At 52.9% G+C, this 22,842-nt stretch overlaps 9 protein-coding genes and 1 non-coding gene across 10 annotated transcripts; 2 read left to right on the top strand and 8 right to left on the bottom strand.

Annotated features, from left to right (window-relative positions):
• Positions 1–22: 22 nt before the first annotated feature.
• Positions 23–1,521, bottom strand: LAESUDRAFT_733174 (uncharacterized protein; the record flags this gene model as incomplete). The annotated part of the gene is made up of 3 exons (XM_040910404.1): positions 23–724; positions 777–1,022; positions 1,078–1,521. The coding sequence occupies 3 exons, from the start codon at positions 1,519–1,521 to the stop codon at positions 23–25; spliced, it is 1,392 nt and encodes a 463-aa protein (XP_040770008.1).
• A 536-nt stretch (positions 1,522–2,057) lies between these two features.
• Positions 2,058–2,557, bottom strand: LAESUDRAFT_753573 (ribosomal protein L36e; the record flags this gene model as incomplete). The annotated part of the gene is made up of 4 exons (XM_040911783.1): positions 2,058–2,138; positions 2,201–2,233; positions 2,288–2,466; positions 2,545–2,557. 4 exons carry the CDS (start codon positions 2,555–2,557, stop codon positions 2,058–2,060), a joined length of 306 nt encoding a protein of 101 aa, XP_040770007.1.
• A 168-nt stretch (positions 2,558–2,725) lies between these two features.
• Positions 2,726–4,568, bottom strand: LAESUDRAFT_739895 (uncharacterized protein). Its single transcript, XM_040911046.1, has 6 exons — positions 4,352–4,568; positions 4,091–4,270; positions 3,920–4,032; positions 3,687–3,861; positions 3,229–3,635; positions 2,726–3,180 (listed from the first exon to the last, which is right to left on the bottom strand). The coding sequence occupies exons 1-6, from the start codon at positions 4,476–4,478 to the stop codon at positions 2,881–2,883; spliced, it is 1,302 nt and encodes a 433-aa protein (XP_040770006.1). The 5' UTR covers positions 4,479–4,568; the 3' UTR covers positions 2,726–2,880.
• Positions 4,569–4,963: 395 nt separating this feature from the next.
• On the top strand, positions 4,964–9,325 carry LAESUDRAFT_808096 (uncharacterized protein; the record flags this gene model as incomplete). The annotated part of the gene is made up of 20 exons (XM_040914033.1): positions 4,964–5,426; positions 5,478–5,734; positions 5,787–5,911; positions 5,966–6,099; positions 6,164–6,256; positions 6,318–6,467; positions 6,521–6,632; positions 6,689–6,760; positions 6,812–6,883; positions 6,933–7,037; positions 7,086–7,295; positions 7,345–7,372; positions 7,422–7,493; positions 7,544–7,576; positions 7,626–8,084; positions 8,134–8,229; positions 8,279–8,533; positions 8,587–8,985; positions 9,043–9,099; positions 9,205–9,325. 20 exons carry the CDS (start codon positions 4,964–4,966, stop codon positions 9,313–9,315), a joined length of 3,303 nt encoding a protein of 1,100 aa, XP_040770005.1. The 3' UTR covers positions 9,316–9,325.
• A 47-nt stretch (positions 9,326–9,372) lies between these two features.
• On the bottom strand, positions 9,373–10,175 carry LAESUDRAFT_718755 (uncharacterized protein). The gene is made up of 3 exons (XM_040907497.1): positions 10,073–10,175; positions 9,892–10,015; positions 9,373–9,828 (listed from the first exon to the last, which is right to left on the bottom strand). The coding sequence occupies exons 1-3, from the start codon at positions 10,149–10,151 to the stop codon at positions 9,621–9,623; spliced, it is 411 nt and encodes a 136-aa protein (XP_040770004.1). The 5' UTR covers positions 10,152–10,175; the 3' UTR covers positions 9,373–9,620.
• A 291-nt stretch (positions 10,176–10,466) lies between these two features.
• On the bottom strand, positions 10,467–13,232 carry LAESUDRAFT_718754 (mitochondrial carrier). The gene is made up of 12 exons (XM_040907496.1): positions 12,704–13,232; positions 12,560–12,649; positions 12,300–12,506; positions 12,024–12,248; positions 11,733–11,974; positions 11,573–11,678; positions 11,490–11,515; positions 11,332–11,436; positions 11,260–11,282; positions 10,920–11,208; positions 10,812–10,864; positions 10,467–10,761 (listed from the first exon to the last, which is right to left on the bottom strand). Exons 1-12 carry the CDS (start codon positions 13,131–13,133, stop codon positions 10,749–10,751), a joined length of 1,809 nt encoding a protein of 602 aa, XP_040770003.1. The 5' UTR covers positions 13,134–13,232; the 3' UTR covers positions 10,467–10,748.
• A 66-nt stretch (positions 13,233–13,298) lies between these two features.
• LAESUDRAFT_1826 (uncharacterized protein) lies at positions 13,299–14,780 on the bottom strand. Its single transcript, XM_040901482.1, has 5 exons — positions 14,416–14,780; positions 14,199–14,357; positions 14,041–14,145; positions 13,870–13,989; positions 13,299–13,818 (listed from the first exon to the last, which is right to left on the bottom strand). The coding sequence occupies exons 1-5, from the start codon at positions 14,554–14,556 to the stop codon at positions 13,480–13,482; spliced, it is 864 nt and encodes a 287-aa protein (XP_040770002.1). The 5' UTR covers positions 14,557–14,780; the 3' UTR covers positions 13,299–13,479.
• Positions 14,781–15,322: 542 nt separating this feature from the next.
• On the bottom strand, positions 15,323–19,544 carry LAESUDRAFT_718752 (argonaute-like protein). The gene is made up of 23 exons (XM_040907495.1): positions 19,197–19,544; positions 18,911–19,080; positions 18,761–18,864; positions 18,641–18,704; positions 18,089–18,589; positions 17,880–18,035; positions 17,788–17,820; positions 17,623–17,730; positions 17,546–17,571; positions 17,359–17,492; positions 17,242–17,306; positions 17,067–17,176; positions 17,002–17,017; positions 16,875–16,954; positions 16,731–16,823; positions 16,523–16,679; positions 16,372–16,456; positions 16,274–16,315; positions 16,193–16,210; positions 15,974–16,142; positions 15,830–15,856; positions 15,689–15,777; positions 15,323–15,634 (listed from the first exon to the last, which is right to left on the bottom strand). The coding sequence occupies exons 1-23, from the start codon at positions 19,477–19,479 to the stop codon at positions 15,459–15,461; spliced, it is 2,706 nt and encodes a 901-aa protein (XP_040770001.1). The 5' UTR covers positions 19,480–19,544; the 3' UTR covers positions 15,323–15,458.
• Positions 19,545–19,925: 381 nt separating this feature from the next.
• LAESUDRAFT_t1 lies at positions 19,926–20,009 on the bottom strand. Its single transcript has one exon. It is a non-coding gene; the product is annotated as a tRNA-Gln (tRNA).
• A 111-nt stretch (positions 20,010–20,120) lies between these two features.
• Positions 20,121–22,789, top strand: LAESUDRAFT_689046 (histidine biosynthesis trifunctional-protein; the record flags this gene model as incomplete). The annotated part of the gene is made up of 3 exons (XM_040906009.1): positions 20,121–22,094; positions 22,157–22,512; positions 22,567–22,789. 3 exons carry the CDS (start codon positions 20,121–20,123, stop codon positions 22,787–22,789), a joined length of 2,553 nt encoding a protein of 850 aa, XP_040770000.1.
• Between the last annotated feature and the right edge of the window lie 53 nt (positions 22,790–22,842).

Raw genomic sequence — 22,842 nt, 5'->3', positions numbered from 1 at the left:
ACTCCTGTTCCGAGAGAATCCCTCACAACGGGAGGTTCTGGTTCTTCTCCCGGACGAGCGTTGCCAGCTCGTACTTGAACGCTTCTCGTGCGCGTGACCGCGACGGCATGCGTATTCTGCTCTGCCACTCTTTAATCCAGGCCCAACGCGGAATTCGCTCATCCGACAAGCTTGTTTGTTGTTGTGACGACGCTACTGATGAATTGATCCACTGACGCAGATGATTCCGTCCCAGTATGGGCGCGAGGGAGAGGATGGAGAGGAACGCGAGCTTGAGCAAAATTTGCGGCGACGTAAGAAGTGAGCGGACACTCTGTTGTGTCGGGGACGGATTTGACGCGACGGTTTGCAGAATGTCACCTATCTGACATGTTACTGCTGTCCATGGTAACGACCCGAGGAACGCTCCTAAAAGACAGTCCCAGATCGCAACGCCGCACACACCGCAAGCGATGTTGATGCCGGACCACGGTACTACTCCAATGAGCCGTAGTATCGATAGGCGTACCCAGGCCTGCTTGTGCTTGGTGGTAGAAGGATCATCCGTACTGGAATCGCCCTCGAGTGCTGATCGGGTAAGTTCTAGCGCACGCGGGAACAGCTGTGAAAGAATGGGAGCTATTGGCGTGGCAAGAAGTGTGGCGCATATGGATCCGATGGTTGTGAGCATCGTGAACAGTATTGTAGCATATGCAGGAGAAATAAGTGCGCCCGCCAGCACATTCTGCATGAACGGTCGTTACAGAGCTTTTCCTTGTGATATGATGCGTACGTACCCAGATGACACTGCCTGGTATTGACCAAGCGTGCTTCCACGTTGCCGTAATTGAGATGACGCCTAGCACATGCGCCATGGCACCAGGTCCAGTCTGGGTGTAACCCTGCAATTCCCGACCCATCTCAGCGAGGTCTGTCAGATTACGCGGCCATTGCATGGTGATGGGAAGCGTCGACATGCATAGCACCACTATCGCAGTCGACAAGGGAAAGAGTATGAGCACGAACAACACGGGAGTGTGGATCTGTAAGAGAGGACAGGGGTGAGGTAGGGCGCCGATCAGGACCGACGTCACGTACTGATAGTAGTCCGCGCAACAGCCGCCGACGCGACAGTGCCGAGGGCTTCTCTGGGAAGACATCGGCGAAGGTTGTCCGCGTCGGCGATGCGGAAAGCGGCAAGATCGTCGAGTCTGTACTGGTGCGACTGAGGAGTGGTGAGGACGGCGAAGAGAGGTCGTCGTGTCTTTGTATGATGTGGAGGCAGCGTGATAGGGCAGATACGAAGCGGCTCTGCACGACAGCCTGTGTAGGTAGTTCAGACATGACGAGGGGGCACAAGACCTCTTGAAGGGGGGGAGTTTGGGGCGGTGTGTCGATGGGAGAGGCGACGGGCGAGGGTAAGACCAGCAGAGAGTTGGACCTGCGGCGCGAACCCAGAGAGCTTAGCGTCAAGGGCGGGCGGACATTTGTCGAGCTAGCACGATGACGGTTGGGAGGAGGAGGGAGAGCGAGGGAAGCCATCAACCAGGATGTGCAAACGAGAGAACTGATGAAGAGGGCGGCTGGGCGGAGGCACACGTCCCTGGGCTCTCTTTTACGTAACAGCCCTTATGCGATCCTCGGTCCACGGGTAGCCAATCGCTCTTCGGTCCCGGCTCCTCGACGACCGCCTCATCCCTCGTGCTCCCCATCCCATCCCAGCCGCGATACGTTACATGACAAAGACCTTACCGTCGGGATCGCACACTGTCAACATCAGCATGACCAACGCCTTGATCCTTCCTCGGCGCACATAGGATCTTCCGCCTCGGCATCTCCATTCAATGATCGTCCTTCCTCCCGTGATACAAAGCACCATAGCAACACCCAAACAGTATACTAAGCGGCGCTCGCAATGCCGAAATCGGGTTTCCTGTCTCGGAGAGCATGCATATGGCATCGGACTAGTGAATAAACGCATAGAGTTACAACGGATGGCGTAGCAGCATGACGGAGACCGATCCCAGCCCTTTCGGGCAGGAAAGAGAATGAAAGCATCCAACAGTGCCCTCCCCCCTTTAGTGTCCAACCCTCCTGCTTTCCTGGATGATCGTGCCGAGCTCTTCCAGCTTGCGCTTCGAGCGCAGCAGCGTACCGAGCTTCGAGCGTACAGACTGGTCAGCACAAATGCGCATTTCAGACGCAGATCGTGGTCACATACCCGCTTTTTTGTCAGCTTCTTCGCCTTCTTGTCCTAATGTTGACGCATGGGTCAGAAAGAGCCAGCGTATGGGTCGTTCGCACGCACCTTAGAGTTCCTCAACAACTCCATAACCCGACGCTCATATGGGGAGAAGCCCGCCACCTCCCTCACGACAGAGCGGACAAACTTCGTCCGGGCAGACTGGATTCCCTTGCGCTGGCTGGGACGGACAGCCTTCGGGATGGGGGTCGTGGGGTGGCCCTTGTTCAAGCCGTAGCGGAGGTCTACATGCACAATGCACCGTCAAAGTAGATAGCTTTGTTCGTCAATTCTCCCTCTCTCTGATCAAACAGCATACGCACTGGAGCGGGCCATTATTCTTGATGTCTTGAGGAAGCTTAGCGAGCGTCGCCGTGAGCAGAACAGACCGGTGAGATAGAATTGTCGCCACGTGACAGGTATCTGGTGGCTGCTGGTCCTGTACAGTTTAGTCTAGGATATGACGTAACCTTCCCATTGCCAAACTAAGGCTGTGGAGCAGACCGGGTCCTGGTCCCGGGAAGGATATGGTCTAATGCGATTAATGCGCGTCTGTGAATGTAGGTACCAGCACAGGGCCACAGTTGCACGGGTACAGGAGGGCTTCCGCATTCTCACCAAGAATGCAGTTCACAAAGATGTATTACGAGGGCAATTGTCTAGAAAACTTGGGTCGTCTCCCCCGGTGTCGCGTTCCACTGCTTCACCACCCGGACCTTCGAGCCAGAGCCAGCAATTTGCTCCAGCAGCGCTCTGTTGATGACGCCAGGCCCTGACACATCCCGAAGTGGTTGCGCGGACACATTCGTTGTTGATTGTGGAGACCCACGCGGCGGTGTGGGTGACTGGACTGCAAGATCTGATCCAGCGTCCATCACTCTCCTGCTCCTCATATCCGGAGACGGTGCCTCCTCTTCCTCCTCTTCCTCGTCGTCATCATCTTCGCCTTCCACAGCATCCTACAGGGCTAAATGAGATATTGCCAATGTACATAATTGCCGACTCACCGGATCAAAGTCCTCCATCGGTCTGTCCTCGTCGACATCATCTTCCTCCTCATCTGCATAGTCATCGTCATCGTCGATGAACCTTCCCCTCCAGTCGACCTCATCTAGCTCATCCGGACTCCATGGCCGGAGTCGCATCCATTGCATGCGTGGTCCGCTCATCGCGCGGTCGCTTACCTTGAAGCCGTATATCTTTGGAACATATATCCTTCCGGCGGCCTTCTTCTGCCCTCCATGAGGATTCGGGTTCACAAAAGGTTGTGACTCGACTGGAGAGCCAGCCGATGCAGAAGAGTGCGGGGATCCAGAGGAACTTGTTGAGGATGGGGGTTTCCAGAACGGTGCGGGGGCGAGCTCTCGGTAGCTCTGGAAAAAGAGATGCGCGAATGTCGTCCCGAAAAATGCGCCTGGACAATGCGATAAAGCTCTTGATGTAGTATCACTCATAAGAAACCTACCATCGACGCCCTGAAAACGGCTGCTTGGCGGGGTATATATGTCGTTACAGTTCGGGCAAAACAGTTTCACGGTGTCGAGTCCAGGGTGGTCGGAGCGTCCACAGGGGACGACGCTTGTTCCATTGCAGTACACGCGTGGGCATGATCCGAATATGCCTGCCTCGTACTTGTCGACCTAAGTTACATCACATGTTAAGGAGGGGCGCTGGCAACTTGCAACGCAGCATCCGTACCATCGCTTGCAATCCCGCGCGTGTGAGGATATATCGCTGGTGTACAAGTCCGTAGAGTAGTTCTGCTGATGCCTCAACTATGGAGACATCAGGGATTTTTGATGCATCCTCGTCTGTCGCATAATTTGTTAAAGAGGGAGCATTCAACGTGCATGGAGTCATAACGTGTACCTGGTTCGACATCAAGAACCATTTCCATCGCCTCCTTCCAAAATGGAACCATGGCATTGAGGCCAGTCAAATTGAAGTCGTCTTCTATGAAGTCTTCCGCCACTTCACAGAAGTACTCATGTCCTGGCAGTGAGCAGAACCAGCTGATCCACGTTAGTGTGGACGTCGGGGTGGAAGAGCCTGCATAATTTTCATCGGTAGTGAGGTTCGATCATAGCAAATTAGACACGCTCGTCAAGGATCAAATCTTGGCTGGCGTACTGTATCCCTCCTCCTGTTCCTCCGCATCCTCCATCACCTCGTCTCCTGCGGCGCCGCTAATGACATCGTCCTCTTCGTATTCGGCCTCCGCAGGGGGGTCAGCGGGCGGCTGAGACGACCCATGCATGATTGCCCAGTGCTATGAGACAACAGATGGAAGGGATGGGCGCGTTTCCACCCTGAGTCTCAGACGAGGCTGAGTGGCTGGGTTGAAGGTGGTCGCCACGAGGCACGAAGCTAGCTCCAAATCGGGTATGAGATCTGATCACTGTGCCATTTCCTAGATAGGAAGGTCCTGTGTTCTAGCGCAGTGGAGGCTCTCGCCTGATGTGCAATGTTTACTACACCAACATGTGCTAAGAGCCGAAATGCGCTACTGGATTTTACTAGGATTCACTATACCTACTCTTGAGTCCTGTCGTTGAGCTTCCAAAAGTTAAACCCGGGAATGACTGTGAGAATGTCCTATGGCTTACTGAGCACGTGATCGCGTCTTCGACTCCAGGCGTGCGTTCGTCCGACTTCCTTGCATCCGTATCTTGCCTACGTCTCCGATTCTTGTACGAACCAGCTGCATTCGGATTCCCACGATACTTTACTCACTTTTGTACAATGTTCTCCTTGAGGTCCTCGGGTGCCCGCAGACAGATTGACCGCAAGCCAAACGAGGCCACCTCTAGAGCCTCGCCATCCTCTCCCTTTCTCCGTAGTGCCACACCTGGCTTCGACGCGAATGAATCAGTAGACGTCGATTCCTCGTTCTCCAGATCAGCACAGCGCACTCGACGTGAAGATGCACCCAGAAGCAGGCTCATCTTTGGCGCCAGATTCTCTTCTCCCAGGCAAGGCGATTCATCACCCAGTAGGGTCGTCCTGCAGCGGAGCAGATCCATAGTTCAGGATTCGGGGTCCGGAATTGTAGACAACTCCATCGCCTCCAACATCGCTCCGGACGACTTCGCGCCCCCACCACTGCCCTTTCAACACCCAAATCGCCCACCGATAGAGCAACCGACGAATTTTCAGCGTGCAAAGAACAAGTCGTTTAACAATGCTAATAATCGGCTTGAACTAGGTTGGCTTCAGCTCGTCAATGCTCTGCTGTAGGTCTACTGACCTTCACCAGTCAGAGGGAGTGAGGGCACGGTTTCCCCAAATCCAGGACTCTCGCACGAGGGGAGAAGCATGGATGCACCGCGCATACCTCACGACGGGTCTGTTGGTTACGACACACCGAATCCGTCCCAGTTCATGCCACCCCCGTATTCCAGAAGCGTATCGGTGACGAGCACGACACTCGCGCGGCAGGACGAAGATATCTCCTCCATCATGATGCGAGGGGCGACAGACCTTCGGAATGCAAGGTTCGAAGCGGAAGAACAAGTACGATATCGAGTATATGCGCATGCGTTTATAGCTAAGCAACGGTTCGTAGCGGCGGGAAATTTCTTTCTTGCACAGCCAACTAGAAACTTTGAAAGAGGAGAAAGAGGAAGCACTGAAGCGGCTCAAGGCAGTCAAGGATGCTGCCAAAAAGGGCTTGCAAACTAGTTCCGATAGGTAAAGATCATCTTTTGCCTCATCTCATCTAAGTTAACTAGCATATATGCGCAGTTTGAGCGGCATGGAGCGTGTACTGAACGAATTGAAGATACAATCTCAAACGACATTTGAGACAATCGGACAGGCACGGAACTCGCTGCCCGATATCCAAGAGCTCCGAACGATAGCCTCGGGTGTAATGAAGAGTACGTACTTAGTACCTCAGATGAGCCATTTTAAGCAATTCCTCATGTCCCTCTCTTTGTGTAGACATTGAACCCCTCTTGGACGACAAAGGACAGTTGATCAAGGTCTCGGAAACCAAGATACTTATCAGTGACTTGGAATTAGAACGCGAGAAAGGTGAGTTCGATGGCTGAGCTCAGGTTGATCGAAGCATTGAAATGCGTGTATACGCGTGTAGCGCAACAAGTTGCGGACCTCCTCCGAGACCGACTTCAGACTGTTGGCGCTGAACTCATCGACGCCAAGAATCGGATTGCAGAACTGGAAGAATCTCAAGCTTCTGATCGTCAAGCATTGTTGGCATCAACAACTAGCCTCACCAACACAAGTCAGGGTTCTTGCTCATCATCGACCACCTCTTGTACTCACCGCCGGACACAGGTCAACAATATGCTGAGCTGGCGGAAGGTATGAAGAAACAGCAAAATCAATTGTTCGACGTCCTCTCTGCCGCGGCGGATGCAGAAATGAAGTTACAGGCCTCGAATGAAGAGTACCTCTCCTATCATTTGCTCTAGACGTAGTTCATGAATTCACATCTCATCAAAGGATACAGCGTTTGATGGGACTGCTCGAGAAGAAGAATGCTATGCTAGAGGAGTTGCGGGATGTACGAGCTGAGTCAGTCCGCATTGACTTGTGATTTTCCTTCGCAGTGCTGACACGTAGCAGGAATTTGGTTTTGAACAGCCTGAGGGACGAACAAGCGGCAAGAATATCTTCTCTTGAGAAGATCCGTGTTGAGTACGTTCCCGCCCCAACGTGAAAGGATACCGTCTCACGAGGTCACAAGGGTCGACACGCTTCGCATAAAGTTGCACGACGGAGAGCTAACGATCCGTGCGCTCGAAGTATCCATAGCGGCAAAGGAAGAGCGCGCAGCCGAATTGGATCTCAGGTGAATCATACTGATGCGACATTGTTGTATGTGCTCATGTTTTTTAAGGCTGTCCGAGCAAAACGCGCAAAGTGAAGGCGATTCCGTGCAGTTACAGAAGCTCCAAGAGAACCTCAAGGCCTCTCAAATCAGGGAAGAGGTCTTGAAAACGGAAAAAGAGTCATATGTGCAAGACAAGCATGCTCTCCAGGCGAAACTGGATGAAGTGGAATGCAGGCTCGAACGAGCAAGGCATGAGAATGAGCAACGTAACGAAAAGTATGTCCTCTCATGTCAGAGGGGCTCGTCATCTAATATCATGCTACAGACTGCACGAGGCGGTCACTCGTTACCAGGTACGTCTGGATGGTCAAGGCCAAAAGCCATACTTGACGCTGTCTATAGGGCTTAGAGGAACGCTTCGAGGATCAGCTGGTCACCCTCAGAGCCGCTCGTGAATCTAACGGGGACCTGCAGGTAAGTTCTGCAGACCGAGGCATTCGCTGACGTGCTGAAGTTCGTCCAAGGAGCGCTTAATTTCAGCCGAAGCTACTTATGCGGTACAGTGACGTTATCTCAGGCCTTGTACAGTGCTCACATGATAGACAGAGGAACCTCGAAGCAGCCGTTGCTAAGCTCAATTGTGAGATTACTCTGCTCAAAGAAGAGAACTCCCACTTGCAGTCAAGGGTCAGCAGTGCCGAGTCAGAGTTGCACCGCCACGACGATTTAGCGCAAGCAACGCGGCGAGAATATGAAGAGAAGCTGCGGGCCAAGGACGATGCGCATAAGACGCTAGCGGAATTGCAAGAGAGAAGAGCCGCTCGTGCAGAATCCGAGCTTGACGGGACTCGCGCGAGAATGCAATTGGTGGAGGACAGGTTTTCTGCTGCCTCCGCAGAACTTCAGGATGTCCGCGAACAATTGGCCAGAGCCAAGTTGCCGTCACCTGCGCACTTGGAGGAGATGAATGCTCTCAAATTCGAAATCAAGTCTCTGCAAGCGGAGCAATTACGCGTTGTTGAGCGAGCGAGGACGATTGATGCCAGATACACGAACGGCGACTTAGTTCGTCACCTATTGCGTAAATATCCTTCATACACTGACTAGATACCAGACCAACGAAGAAAAGAAGTTCATTACGGGCCTTATCAAGACTTCACAAGCCGTACATGAGAAGGAACTTGTCGCCAAAGGCAACGAATTACGTCGAGTGAGTCCTGTGGATTGAGATTATTAAAGATCACTACAACCCTCCTCAGCGCGACAACGTTATCAAAGAATTACGCTCAAAGATCCACCTCTTGGAGACAACGTTGGCGAAACATCTCCAGACACAGGTGCGTATTATGTTCACGAAGTGGGACTTCACGAACGACAGCAAGCAGGCCAAGCCGAAGCAAGCTGTACCAGCTGTGGAGAACAAGTCAATGATCAACCCCGCATCCTGGATGTCTTCCGATCGGAGTAGCTCCCCACCTGCATCGGCTCACCAAGCCCCGGACAGCGACCCGCCAGTATGGGCGTTTCCATTATGCTTTACCGAGTTGTTGTTTCTGACATACTTTAGTCGATGATCGCGGACACCGCCGTTGTTACTGCTTCTGTTCAGCCGATATCGGCTCCGCATCCGGATACACTGTCCACGGTACAGACTTCCAACGCGTCAGCGCCATTGCGAGTAAATTCCATGCAATCTGCCAGTGTCACACCAAAGCAAGGTTCCAACTCGGCCATGATGACACCGCCGAGACCTTTTAATGCAGCTATATCCGGGATGACACAGCAAGCACCAGTGAAATCTGTCTTCGGAAGGCTAGCTAGAGATTCCTCGGATGAGATCCTGGACTTCGAAGATGCCCGCAAAAGCTCAATCCCTCTGGCGACTACCCTCGGCAAGAGAAACAAGACGACCGCACAAGCGAAAGACGTCAAAGCGCAGAGCGTGTCGAGGGTGGCAAAGCGTCAGGTCTGTATCAGTAGTGCGAGTCAGCGTTTGAACCACCTCACATACTCAAACAAACAGAAAACCTTGTCCCGCAAGCCTGAAATGTGCGAGAACGGTACAGCGGCAAGCGATAAGGTGAGTTCAAGGTGATAGCGTCACTTTAGCTGTTCTTCAGGACCGTCATATGCACTATAAACATCAGCATGCGGATCAAGCAGCCATAAAGACGAGATCCCGTAGGCGACGCTAATCGGGCATATCCCTACGACACAAGACGAATCACGGTGTCAACAGAACATCCGTCCACAAGGAGCGGTTTACCTTGATCTCGACGTCTCAACTGGTCTCTAGCTGGTCCTGGTTGGCTCTCTCTGGCTTGGTGGTCAACGTATTCGCAATCGGTATAACGTCTCAAATTCTCATTATATGTGTCTGCTCTGTGTGTTCACGGTAGTATTCAATGTGTATGTCAACCAATGTCAGTATTCTGCATGAACGTCTGGCAAAAGAAAACCACACGCAATGGTCAGCGATGAGTTCCTGACTCGATATACTGTCTTAAGAGAGCGGTAGCTTGTCACATCGGAGAAAGCCTACGTCCGTGAAGATAGCATACACTCTAATTACGAGGAACAATCTGACCGCAGTAGAATGAATCAGAGATGAATTCCGCCATCCTCGTCGTGCTCGTCAACACGTTCGGACTCGGTAGAAGGAGCTGGGGCATGCTGGGCCTGCAACGGTGCATCTAACACAGTGCCCTGACTCGCCCCCTCCTGTGGAAGATCATAGTGACTGCCCATGCGGATACCCTTCTCTGTCAACGCCATCTTAAGCATCCTTATTCTTTCTTGCTGCGAGCCGCTGCGAGCCATTCTCAGCATTGCTTCTAGGCATAACGGACCCGATAGATTCCCAACGACATACATGACGACTTCGTTCTCTTCCATAATCTTTATGAGCTCTGGGTCCGGAGAAGCATCTGAAGCGGCCCTAAGCTCTTCTTGCGTTCGCCTGAGGTGCGCAAGCGAGTTCTGCAGACGCGCGATTTCTGCCGCGCACATTATAACCGATCAATTGTGCCGAAGGCGTAAGCGGGGCACTAGACCTTCTGTGATGACAGCGACATCAAGCTGCACAACTTCGGCAAACGTGAAAGGCTGAGAATATCGTGGTCTGTAGTCCATGGCAAGGAACGTGAGCAAGTCAACTCCGTAAGTTGGGCGCCCAAGACTCCAGTGGCTGAAGAATTGGGGTCTCTACATGTGATCTGCAATTGTGGCCGCCCATTTCCAGGCTTCTGGCAGCCGCCCACTGTTTTTAGAGCTAACACTCTTGTTAATGCTTGTCAGACGATATACCAGACGTTAAGGGTGCACGGAGCAGATTCTCAGGCTATCAGTGGCCACTGTTAGCAATGGGGGCTTTGCGAAGAATCAAAGTACCGAGTCATCAGGTCCCCCTTCCTCAAGCTCGTATTAAACAGGAAGAGTTCAAACCCGCGCACGCGAAGATGGAAGTCAAGTTCGGGTTAGTTGTCTGCTATATGCAAAATCATCGTTTAAAATGCGAAAGTCCCCCCTCTATTTCTGCATTCCATTACTCTGAGACTGACAAATGCTTGATGGAGTTCCACATACATAGCTGTGAGGTATCGACCGACTTCTATGTCAATTAGTCTGAGTCCGGACATAAGGTGCGTGATTATAGATACAGTATGCTGAATGACCGGAGAGCGACAAGCTTTGAAGATGATGAGGGTAGGAGAAGTAGATACCAGCGACCTACACACCCAGCCTGAGCCAGTGTCAGTATCTTCCGTTGTCATTGCAGAAGGCCACACTCACTTGCGTTTGCTAGATTCATATACGACGTACGATATCGAAACTGCCGGAACCACCTACGAATGGGAACGATGAGCTGGCAAGCCATGCGAAAGTGAGGGCCTCCTGTACCTTCGCTAATGTCGGAAGTAGCCCGCGGTAGAAACCACGCCACCCGTCTCGCGCGTATGTCTTCTGCGCAACATCGAGAATGCCAGTATACCGCTGCGGGTGGCCGGAGGAGCCCGATGCTTGCAGACGCGTCCTGATCAGGTTGAGGGGATATACGCTGGTGGCACCAATGCTCCCAGAGACGCTGCCGAATGCTAGTAATGCAAGGACTCCCGGCTCCTCCTTACCCGTGGATCTCAAATAGGCCAGCTTGAGAGCCTCGAATGTACTCATGTCAATCGCTGAATATCTAGATGGATCGTTAGGGTGCGATGATTCTGAATGGCGAGTATATGCGTACGGAAAGACACCAACGAGGCCAATCTGGGACAACATGAGCAACAAGAGCATGAATGAAAGGCGCACGACTCACCGTCAAGCCACGGTAGAAAGCTCTGAACCCTCCGAGGGACCAAACCTTCTTCGCCGCAGACAGCAAGGTACGCTTATGCTGGCCCGTACTGCTCATCATTTGAGTCTATGCGGCTTTTCAGCGTGATCGCCGCACAAGTTTCTGAATGGAACACTTACTTTGAGTGTCTCGATAGGATATATGGCTGAAAGATTGAGCTACCGTTGAGTGTGTCAACTACACGAAGGACTGAAGCGCTGACTTAGTTGACTGCTGATCCCGCCTATCCCTCCTGACAGGAATCGGCTCACGCCGCTGATCTCCCGAGAGTCGTCGACATGATCCACATACTGAGCGAACATACGTTTCTATCGGCAGCACCCAGTCGGTCGAGAGATTAAAATAGCATAATCACGACTGACGGATGATTCATACACCAAGAACTTGATCGCTGACTCTGGCAGAATTTTTGCAACGGAGAGACCGTTTCCTGTCCAGAACGCCAGCACACCTCCTTCGGCATATATTCGCGCGACCGCACTGGCGATCGCCCTGACTCCCCTTACTGGCGCTTTTGAACTTAAGGAGATACCACCGAGGTCTGGTGGGCGTGTAATGAGGAATATTTTGAGACGGTCAAGCGGCGCCGTGCACGACCGTGATACTGAGGATACATGAACATTAGAACATAAGAAAAGACACGTGCGGCTCACCGGCGCCAGCAATTCCTCCCGCCAATAAGAACTTGATGGCCATAGCACCCTCGAACCACCCTGGAGGCTCTTCTTCCTCGAAGTAATCGTACTCTCCATCATCGATAACGTCCTCTACGTCCCACTCTGTACCCAGAGCATAGTCCACGGGTACCTGCGCATTTTGCAGAGGTATGGGGCTGTGGCGCCTCGTCGACATATCTTCCGCACTAAGGCTGACATCACCTACAGGAGCTCGTAGATCAGAACCCGCGGAGTACGTGTATGGTAACGAACCTTCCATGTTGACGCGGGCAGCACCTCTCGCATCGTCATCAGCAAATTGATGTGCTTGATAGTACCTGTAAATTTCGGACGGCGAGGCTTTACGAGGCATTAGAAGAAGGATGTCTCGAAATTCCGGGAACGTGATGGAATGAGCATGCGGCGAAGAGGTAAAAAAGCTCATAAACTCTGCGAGAGCAGATGGGGATAGTTCGATGCCTATCCGCGACGGGTTGAGTAGGAATTTTTGCATACTGTACGCAGAGACGTACCGGCGTTCTGTAGAGCCTGTATGAGCTCATGCGCCTCAAGGCGACCGCTGCCGTCTAGGTCGAGCTCGTCATGAAACAAATGCCATAACTCTACACCTCTTGGTTTGGATGTTCGCGTATGAATGACGTATATAGATCACACACCAGCTTCCTTAGCGTCTGTATATCTCTCGAACTCTCTCCACGGGCTTTTCCTTTGCACGAATCCGCTTGTATGCGCCCCGAGACGATAGCGAAGTTCCGCATCATACATTCGCTTCAAGTTTCTTGCTCTCTCGGGTGTGAGGTCAGGATGTGAATCCGCTACGACAGGCAGCGCATGCGCGATTGTTTCATCGTCCTCGTCGTGCGTTCCGCTCCGCTTCGGCAGCTGCGACCACAGCCTGCGAAGTCTCTCCTCCCGTCTCTCATGCCCTTCCCGTGCACGAAACTCTTTCAGGCTGTGGGGTATGAGGCGGTTTGGCGGTGAATCCGATCGTAACCTGGGAATGTAAGGACGATCGAGTGAGCCAGAAAGAGTCGCTTCGAAGAGGTCGCGGTTGGGTGGCCCGCTCTTGTTGCTCAGGCTTGCCATGCGAGTCGCAGAGTTGTCCGTCTGGTCGGCGAGCAGACGGGAGCAATGGAGGGGAGGAAGACAAATCTAGTACGTGCACATGGCGGGAATGGACGCGTTAAGCTTGCTCGAGTGGAGTTGCTGCAGAGTATGGCAAACGAACAGATTCACCTCCGCTGATTGGCTCTCGCTCGAAGGCGCTTGTATAGTATCGGATGCAAAGGTAGTCATGGATTATAAACTTGGAGCATACAACATATTACATAGTGTGCCTGCGGGACATGTCCGCGATGGTACAGTCGTGCATAGTATACAGTGTAAAAGTCCAAGTGTCCCTCAAAACCCAGTGAAAGCAATCGAATCACAATTAGTATGCGACGCGCATTGGCCGGAATGCATGCGAGATCTTGACGCGGATGCGAACACCAAAGCTTTTGACATCTCCCCAGATGCCATCGAAGGAATCGCAGTGGCGTCTGCACCGTCGACCAGTTGAACTGGATGTCCCGGATTTTGAACGAATAAAATAGTCGTGCCGCGACTTTGTCGCATACCGCGTATGCGGCCACGGCCGAGCATGCAGGTTCTCCTCGGTATTTACCGCAGTGGCTGGACCGTCTGGTAAGTATATCGTTGCAGAACTCGGATATCTCGATGATAAGGCGTCATGTGAGCTGGCATGCGGATGAGCCCTGTGAGGATAAGCCTAGCACGTCAGGTTAGAATGAGCACTTATAGCGTCAAGCAGACAGCTCACCCTGCGTTGCACACGGGATGGAAGCTCATGAGACCTTTGGTTCGAACGCTGCGCAGAGTATGCTGCTCGGCGGCGTACGGGGTGCTCTCTAGGAAGCGGAGGCGTTGGTGGACGGTAGTTCTATGCTCTTCTGTGAGCGATTGTGCGATAAATAACAGTGCAGCCACTTACATGAGGCAATGAACGTCTTCTCCGGCAAATGCTAGGAGCGAATGAGGACATTCTCCCTGCGTTGGCCTTCTGCGCTCGCGGACCGTAAAGACGATAAGGGCCGCACTGATCCACACTGTGAGTCTGCGGTAGGCGACATCTCGTTATAAGAAACGTACCGTGTGGTCAGACGCGGTCTGTCGTTCATCTTCGTTCGACTCTGACGGGCTCGTGTCCTCGTCGGACCACCGTGAATCGTCAGCGCAGTCAAAGACGAAGCCGTGGCGCTTGTCGAGGCCGATCGCCTCCGCTAATTGTTCGAACCAATCGTCCGGTAACTGCATCGGGATCCATTCATTTGGCAATGGGTTCACCGACAAAGAACAGACTACTCACCGGTGGCATTTCTTTGTTGAGGTCGGCAGACGAAAGCCGCTTTGTCATCGGACTCGAATTGGTGGGCGTAGGCGGCGGGGCATCAGGAACGTACTTTGGCACGGGTTTCCTCCAGCCCATGTTGCCACGTCGTGGGGCCATTATAGACAGCAAATAGAGCTAGCGAATAGTCGTAGTGGGTAGTCCAGGTAGTACTAGGCAGCAGAATGAAGTTGATGACGACCACTCGGTCAAATAGATACAGCGCTACTTTTGGATGGTAAGCAGGCCGTTGCAAATATGGTGCAGGCACAAGGGAGCGGAACCGCAGGACGACAGGGCGGAACGACCCTGCACTTTATAACCATCCGCAACGACCGGATTACCTGCATTCTGGAGAATAGCCGTGGCCACGCGCGGGAAAGATCCGCCAGAGGATCGGAGATGAATGTGGTGCTAGCTAGTCAGTGAAGTCCCAATTCATACAAGCCAATCATGCCAACGAGCCTTCCGGCAGCGAAAGGGCCTTGGGCGCCTTGCGGCTGCCATGCATTGATCGCTTAGAAAAAGAGGGCGGAAACCCTGTGGCCTGAGGATCACTTGTTGTTTCCTATATGTTAAAGCGACAACCTCGCCTGCACGGGGAAGCTGCTACCATGAGGACCCAAAGCAGCATAGCACGGTGATCACCGGTAGCATACGCGGTGAAGGCGCGTGGGCAGTTCTTAGACGGACCACTCCAGACCGCATCAGCTCTGTTCCGAGACGAACACAGCAGAGAGGGAGAGGCGTGCCGTGAGGAGGACCCGATACCAGACACAGGTGGGTCGAAATGCGAAACTGCCTGCAGGCGGGAGGACAACAATTTTAGTGCGAAACGCGCTCACGTGCATGGCGCGCTCATTGATAGACAGGCCACGCCGATCATAGACACGAAAGATTTTCACGACTCCATTTTATTCTTTTTATACACACGTTTGGACAAACAGTGACACTATTACAATGGTTGAAGACACACAACAACAGGATGCGCCCACATCACACCGCGAGGGGAAAGGAGGCCATCACGAAAAATACATAACATATGTCATATTTTTGTGAAGCGGCCTGAAGCCTTTCTTGAAAGCTTCAAGATTTCCCTCCACCGCCCTCGAATCCAGCTGGGTCGCGGAGTCCGAGAAGTCTAGGTCCGCCTGAGGATCGTAATGATTCTTCGCGCGGGCACAGACAATATCGGCATCTTGATCGCGGAAAGGTCAAACACGATCGCGCCTAATCAATCAAGGGCACTTACAGTACACCGGCGCCGGAATCGAGACCGATCGCGTCGAGCGGGCGTAAACGTGGCACAGCGCGAAAGACAACGCCTGGAGACCATCCGGCCTAGAAGCCTTGTGAGATAACACAGAATGGGGCACTAAAGTATGCGACGTACGTGAAGTTATTCTCGTCGTACAGGACACTATAATGGGCTGGACGCGAAGTTCCTAACAATGTGCAAAAGCGAACCAAATCGATGTCAGTAGCGCCAGTGAGAGACAAAAACAAGAAGACTTATCCAGCATGGCTTTGAAGGTACCAATCAAGTTCGAGGGGATGTGTTACCTCCTGGTCGACGACGGTGCCGGCGGGACAATTTCCACTCCTATCCGCATCTTTCTGCGCCTGCGGAAAGAACCGCACATGATGTCGCTTCCCGACGACGACCATGGTAATTGTCGGATTAATGTTCAGGTTCTTGCACGCCTCTAGATGGAGGATATCGGGAGGGTTCGAGTAAGGTCAAGTTGTCACTCACGTTTGATCAGCGGTAGTTCTGATCAAACACGAGGTTTATGTGAATATCACAAGTTGCACTTAAGCGAAACTGCGCACTCACCCTGTTCTAGAACTTGTTTGAACTGTCCTTCAGAAACACCGTCTGGCGATCACGAGAAGATCAATGACCAGTTCTAACAGATATATGAAGGAACGAACCCCGGTAAAAGATGATGCGCTTCGGCGCCCCGTTGCTCTTGCCTTCTTTTTTCGTACGATATAACATGTACATCTCCAGCATATGCTTTAGGCAGTCACCGAACGATTGATCAGCTAACAATTGTCTATCAACCATCATCATCATGCTTACCTGGCTCATTGCCTCCAAGTCCTCGATGAGTTCCTTACGCGAGGTCTGAACGCGGCAGTCAGCCACATACTTCGCCGTGTCTGAATCGACATTCGCGACGAGAGCCGTGAAGGATGGCCGACCCTCCGCACCAGGCGGAGGATGGATTACATCGGCTCTAATCCAACGTGTAAGCTAGGCAATCAAACGACTGAGCACCGAAACATACCCCATCACAATTGTCGGATTGTGAGGATCCGTCAAGATCGAAACAGAACGCGGTTCTGGGATGGTGTTGATACCGCCCAACTTGACATTGATCCTACCACAAACGTTTTACCAGACCATTCAACATTTCACCGCAACGGCTCACTTTAGACAAACATTTGCGTAATATTGAGGCTTTGCCCGAGCGCATTTGTTGCTTTTCAAACATTGCGTCGCGACGCCCATCTACAAGAGGTCTCAGCATGGACCAAGCATGGCAAATTCAAGCGTACGGTAATGTCACCAAAGCTTCACAGCGAATCAGCATTGTGATGACGACCACTGTTTTGGGACTTACTGCTTCACGGCCGTGTAAATGTCCGTACCACCTTCAGGAAGCACGACGACGAGGAGGGTGGGCGGTCCCTTGTTCTTTTGCACGCATGCCTTGCCGACATCCCTCAATTGCTATTGGTGGTTTCAACAAGACAGATCCTATAGGCAGTAAGAGTAGAACGAGCGAGATCACCCACATCGGCAATACGGCCCTGACCATACTCCCATCTGATGATGGGATCCTGCTCCTTCACAGTGATGCCTGCGAACGCCCGATGAGACTTAAAGAACGTATCCGGTCTGTGACGACGCACCGACGTCTTGACAGGCCTTGAGCAGGCCGCGCACCATGTCCTGAGCGTATTGTGTACCGAATCGTTGTTGACGCTCATAGACGACAACTACCCATCGATCAATCACGGATGGTCTGAAGAAACGCTTGTCAATCCTGAGATGGAAAAGGTCAATCATAGACAAAGGACTGTGTGGGCGCCAACGGACATGTTCCAAGCGCCATCGCGCGGTGTCTGTAGAGCAAGTGAGAACGCCGCACACATTGTAAAGCACATAGCGCGCACAATGGTAGGCTGTTTTGATCCCGCTCCATACTTCAGAGTGGGAGGAGTAAGCACGCGCGCTTGTAGGCTGAGTGGGCGGGCGTCTGGTGCGACGTGCAAGCCGAATTGCTATGACAAGCTGATGTGAGTCGTCCTTTGTAACAGATCAAAGTGCTTCGTGCTTACTCTCACGTATTCTGATTGACCATAATTCAACACCTAATGGAGCAACAAAAGCCTCAGCGCAATATTAGACTGACATGTGGTTGCAAACGCACACCGAGCGCATTGACAATGCTTTGCAGACGATCTTGAGGTTTCTTGGTGGCAAAGTCCAGCACGTCCTTCGTCTTCTCAGGCGGCACTTGTTTTCTCATAATCTGACCTTTTTCTACTCTGCAAAGCTCAAGCGGAATCAATGCACCGTTTCCGACCTGCTCAGTGAATCAGCACGATTTATCAAGAAACGCGACATCTCATACTGCACCTCTACACATATCAAGTCCGGGTATCTGAGATTGTAATTGTATGTCTGCTGGAAATACTGAGCAACGGTCATGATGCCACCTTGGTGCATCGTAAAGCTGAGAGCATTTGCGCCGGCAGTACTCAGTTTCTTGATCACTCTGGGAGTACGGGACTCTGCTTGACCGGGTGGAGTCGTGAAAACCCTGACTCCGGTCAGGAATCGCTGCAGGCGGATCCGCTCACGGTCTGGAAACCCACGAGCAGGTGACAGAATGCCAACGTTGTTCCCTCCAAAAAACGCCAGGCAAAGGTCGATAAGAGGACCTTCCTGGTACATTGTGCCAGTCGAGATGTCGACGTTGATGAGCATTTTCCCTGCTGCCGGGCGCACAGATTGAAAATAACCACGCCACAGCACGATCCCGCCTCCAATGGGTCTTTTTTCGGTGTCAGTGAAGAACGAGCGCACGTTGAATGGGTGGTTCAATGTCGGTTCCATGCGGATGACAACGTTAAGGGCCTTGTGATGTACGTTGGTTTAGTATCAAGACATGCCATGCGTTTCACGTACTGTAATTGCTGTCAGCACGGTGTTGTCGTGCGACTGTTTTCCCTCAAGGAAACGTGCCAAAACCCTGGAACAAGTGCAATGACAAGATTGCTACAGGCTGGATTGGGTAAATAAACGTACTCCGGGTTAATCGTCGCCACTTTAGTGAGACGAATCTTGTAGATTTTCGGGCCGCGTCCCCCTGGCCTTGTCGAAGCCGCAGCATCTTGAAGAGTTACATCGAACTATAGCGCATGAGCAGAAACCCAAAACATCGCTCAAAAAGCATACTTCCTGGCTTCCCGATTCACCGAACGGGAGCTCACGTGCCGCAAAGAGATTCTTCCTTCCATCATATACCGCGCGAGGAGTAAATACCTGGGGAGCCACGGATTTCTGCATGCGATCAATGAGCTGCATGTTCAACCTTGCAGGAAGTGTCTTTTCATCTGGATGAATCACTGCAGACGAGCTCAGAGTGTTTGAATCACCCGATTTTCCAGGTTACATACCGACTACCATTGCACAAGGTGGTCAGCATCAAGAAAGCGCAATTATACGCTGGACAGACACGTACCGTCATAATGGTAGATAACTTCCTCAGGAATTTTGACGAGGAAGTGGTTGGTGAACACGGGAATAGTCCTCCCAGCTGTGCCATACGCCGTCCTTCTCACGCCGATGGTGAGAACATGCCCGCTCGTGGACGGCAGCTGCCCGCTTCCAGAGCGGGGAGCCGCACCGCCACGCACGGAAGGACCGCCATGCACAGGAGGACCACCTCGAGGGCCGCCTCGGGGGCCGCCTCGACCAGTTCCGCCTCGAACAGCTCCGCGTCCTGGTTGTCCTCGAGGAGGCATGGATCAGATCGATGTTCGCGCGAGACACAATGGAGGTGGAGGTATGTTGGGAGTAGCAAATAGAGAGTAGCCGAGGTGGGAAAACGCGAAGGGGTGGGCTTTATAATTTACTAGGGCACCCATATGAGGGCCACTCGACTTCTATCGTTCTTTATCGTCTCTGGAGCAGATCGATGAGATCACGCGAGTCCGAAGTTGATATTGATTGCCAAATGGGGCTGCACGCACGCTGTCTCCGCGAAATTCTGCCGTCCTTTGTGCACACGCCATCGCGATAGCAAGTACAATAGTCTGCGTGAGACGCTCCAGTCGATCACTGGCAAGCGTCTGGCAAATGAGCTCGAGATGGGAGGCAGACAGAAAAAAGTAATTGAAAGCCTAATCAGGAATCGAACCTGGGTATGGGAAGTTGTGCAATGGTTATGGCTAATTCCCAAAAAATGATGAGGCATTACCAGGGATCGAACCTGGGTTATGGGAATAGAAAATTACTTTCAGAATCCCATGTGATACCACTACACTATAATGCCATATTAACGCCATTGGGCCATTAATTCTAATCTCTTTCAGCGGGTTCAACGAGCGCGGCATTCGCTCCCCAGCCCTGTTTTTGGTAACAGATTGGTGAGTCAATTCACAAAATGTCTGTCTTCTTACCGCTACTGCAGGGCTCGGCGGACGCTGCGCTGCTGCAAGCCCTCGCTCGCATCGGTCCTATCGTCCTACCCTCTTCGCAGGCTAACGACACGTCACTGCCGGAACATGCTGCTCGTCATGTTCTTCTTGATCAAGAGTGCACCCTCGACGACGTGACGGCTTTACTCGATGAGGGCGCGGAAAAGGTCATCCTGCCCCTCGCCCAGGCACAGGACGCCATTGGAGTTCTCCCCGCAGATCGCCTCTTGCTGCTTCTGGACGTAGGGAACGTCAGTGCTGTATCAGACAAAATACGCAATGGTGTATCAGGCGTGCTCATCAAAACCCCCTCCTTGGATGTCGACTTTGTATCCTCCGTCTCCCGCTTCTTTTCCGGGGCTTCGATCCATGTCCTCCCAACTGACATCAGCATGCCCCCGTCTCAACCTGTCATCCGCGCCCTACACGCTGCAGGTGCCTGCCTTGTCCTTCCCACGTCCCTACTTTCCTTGGCTGCCTCGTCCGAGAGTCAAATCAACGTCGCGGATGCATTCCTTTCTATCGTCAGCTCCGACCGTCCAGACGGTCTCTTCCCCACCATTATTTCTTCTTACGTAGAGGGGGGACGAACGCTGGGCCTGGTGTATTCATCCGCGGAATCGGTCAGAGAAAGTATAGTGACGGGGAAGGGTGTGTATCAGTCGCGTAAACACGGGTTGTGGCGCAAGGGTGAGACGTCCGGTGCGACGCAGGACGTTGTCAGCATTCGTCTTGACTGCGATTCCGATTCGCTCGAACTTAGCGTAATTCAGCACGGGGCAGGCTTCTGCCACTTGAACCGCACATCTTGCTTCGGGGACAGGGAGACAAAGGGCCTATTCGCCCTTGAGAGGACGCTGCAATCACGCCTTTTTTCTGCCCCCGAAGGCTCTTACACTCGCCGACTCTTCAGCGATCCTGATCTTCTTCGCGCCAAAATCATGGAGGAAGCAGACGAACTTTGCCGCGCAGAGACGAAGGAGGAGGTCGCTTTCGAAGCAGCTGACTTGTTCTACTTTGCTCTGACTCGATGCGTGGCAGCTGGAGTCTCCATTGCCGACATCGAGCACTCATTAGACAAAAAGGCGAAGAAGGTCACCCGCCGTGCAGGCAACGCGAAACCGCAATGGGCCAAAACTACACAACCTGCACGAAAGGAATCTGGATCTGTTCCAAGTCCGCAGAAAGCCCCCATCGATCCCAATGCGCCCATCGTGATGCGCTGCTTTGACTTTTCTACGGCCACGACGGACGAACGGGCTGGGCTGCTGCGCCGTCCCGTCCTAAAGTACGATGAGATGTTGGCAAAGGTTAAGCCTATCGTCGATGACGTGCGGATACGTGGTGACGTGGCGTTGCTTGAGCTGACGGCCAAATTTGACAAGGCGCAGCTCACTTCCACCGTGGTGCGCCCACCCTTCACACCCGAGTCGATGCAGATCGATCCTGCTGTACGCGATGCGATAGATGTGGCTTATGCAAACATCCACAAGTTCCACGCGGCACAGGCAGAGCAGGCTTCGATGGTGGTCGAGACGATGCCTGGCGTTGTTTGTTCGCGATTCTCGCGCCCGATAGCGCGTGTCGGACTGTATGTACCGGGAGGTACCGCTATCCTCCCTTCGACGGCTCTCATGCTCGGTATACCCGCGCAAGTAGCAGGATGCAAGGAGGTTGTGATTGCCACACCACCAAGGCAGGATGGCAGCATCTCTCCAGAAGTGATGTACGTCGCTCGTCTCGTGGGAGCGTCTGCCATCCTCAAGGCTGGCGGTGCACAAGCGGTGGCAGCGCTTGCATATGGCACACAGACCGTCCCGAAAGTGGACAAGATCTTCGGACCAGGAAACCAGTGGGTGACCGCCGCTAAGATGCTTGTGCAGAACGACACGGATGCATTGGTCTCCATCGACATGCCTGCCGGACCATCAGAAGTCCTCGTGAGTCTTCGATGCATCACGCGTGTCTCTTCATTAGACATGCTGAGCGGTGTGCTTTGTAGGTTGTCGCAGATCACACATGCAACCCGGCGTTCGTGGCGGCCGATTTGCTGTCGCAAGCGGAGCATGGCGTCGACTCGCAGGTCGTGCTGGTGGCAGTCAATCTATCGGACGAGAAGCTTGCGGAGATCGAGCGGGAGCTTGATACGCAAGCCCGTGCGCTGCCTCGCGTCCACATCGTGCGTGAATCAATCTCGAAGAGCAACATTGTGAAGGTGCACTCTGTAGAGGAGGCGATCAGGTTCAGCAACGACTACGCACCGGAGCACTTGATTCTCCACCTGGAGAATGCAAATGCGGCGGTGCCCCTCGTGGACAACGCTGGCAGTGTCTTTGTTGGCCCTTACTCGCCAGAGAGGTGCGTCTTGCGTGTGCTGTTCTTCTCGCGTCGGTCGCTTACAGGCTGTGATAGCTGTGGTGACTATGCCTCTGGAACTAACCACACTCTGCCAACGAACGGCTATGCGCGCCAATTTAGTGGTGTCAATACGCTGTCGTTCCAAAAGCACATTACTTCACAAGAAGTCAGTGCCGACGGACTGCGCAACCTGGGTCCAGTCGTTGCGACGCTCGCTGATTGTGAAGGGTTGGATGCCCACGCAAACGCAGTCCGGGTCCGTCTGCGGACTCTGTAGGCTCGTGGCCTCTCAATCTTTGCTGCGTGCTTGTAGTAGCCTAAACTGTAGTA

This window comes from Laetiporus sulphureus (assembly GCF_001632365.1).
Source record: "Laetiporus sulphureus 93-53 unplaced genomic scaffold LAESUscaffold_1, whole genome shotgun sequence".
In the NCBI taxonomy this organism is placed as follows: domain Eukaryota; kingdom Fungi; phylum Basidiomycota; class Agaricomycetes; order Polyporales; family Laetiporaceae; genus Laetiporus; species Laetiporus sulphureus.
Note: the sequence above shows the minus strand (reverse complement) of the source record. Positions and strands in the feature narration are given on the sequence as shown.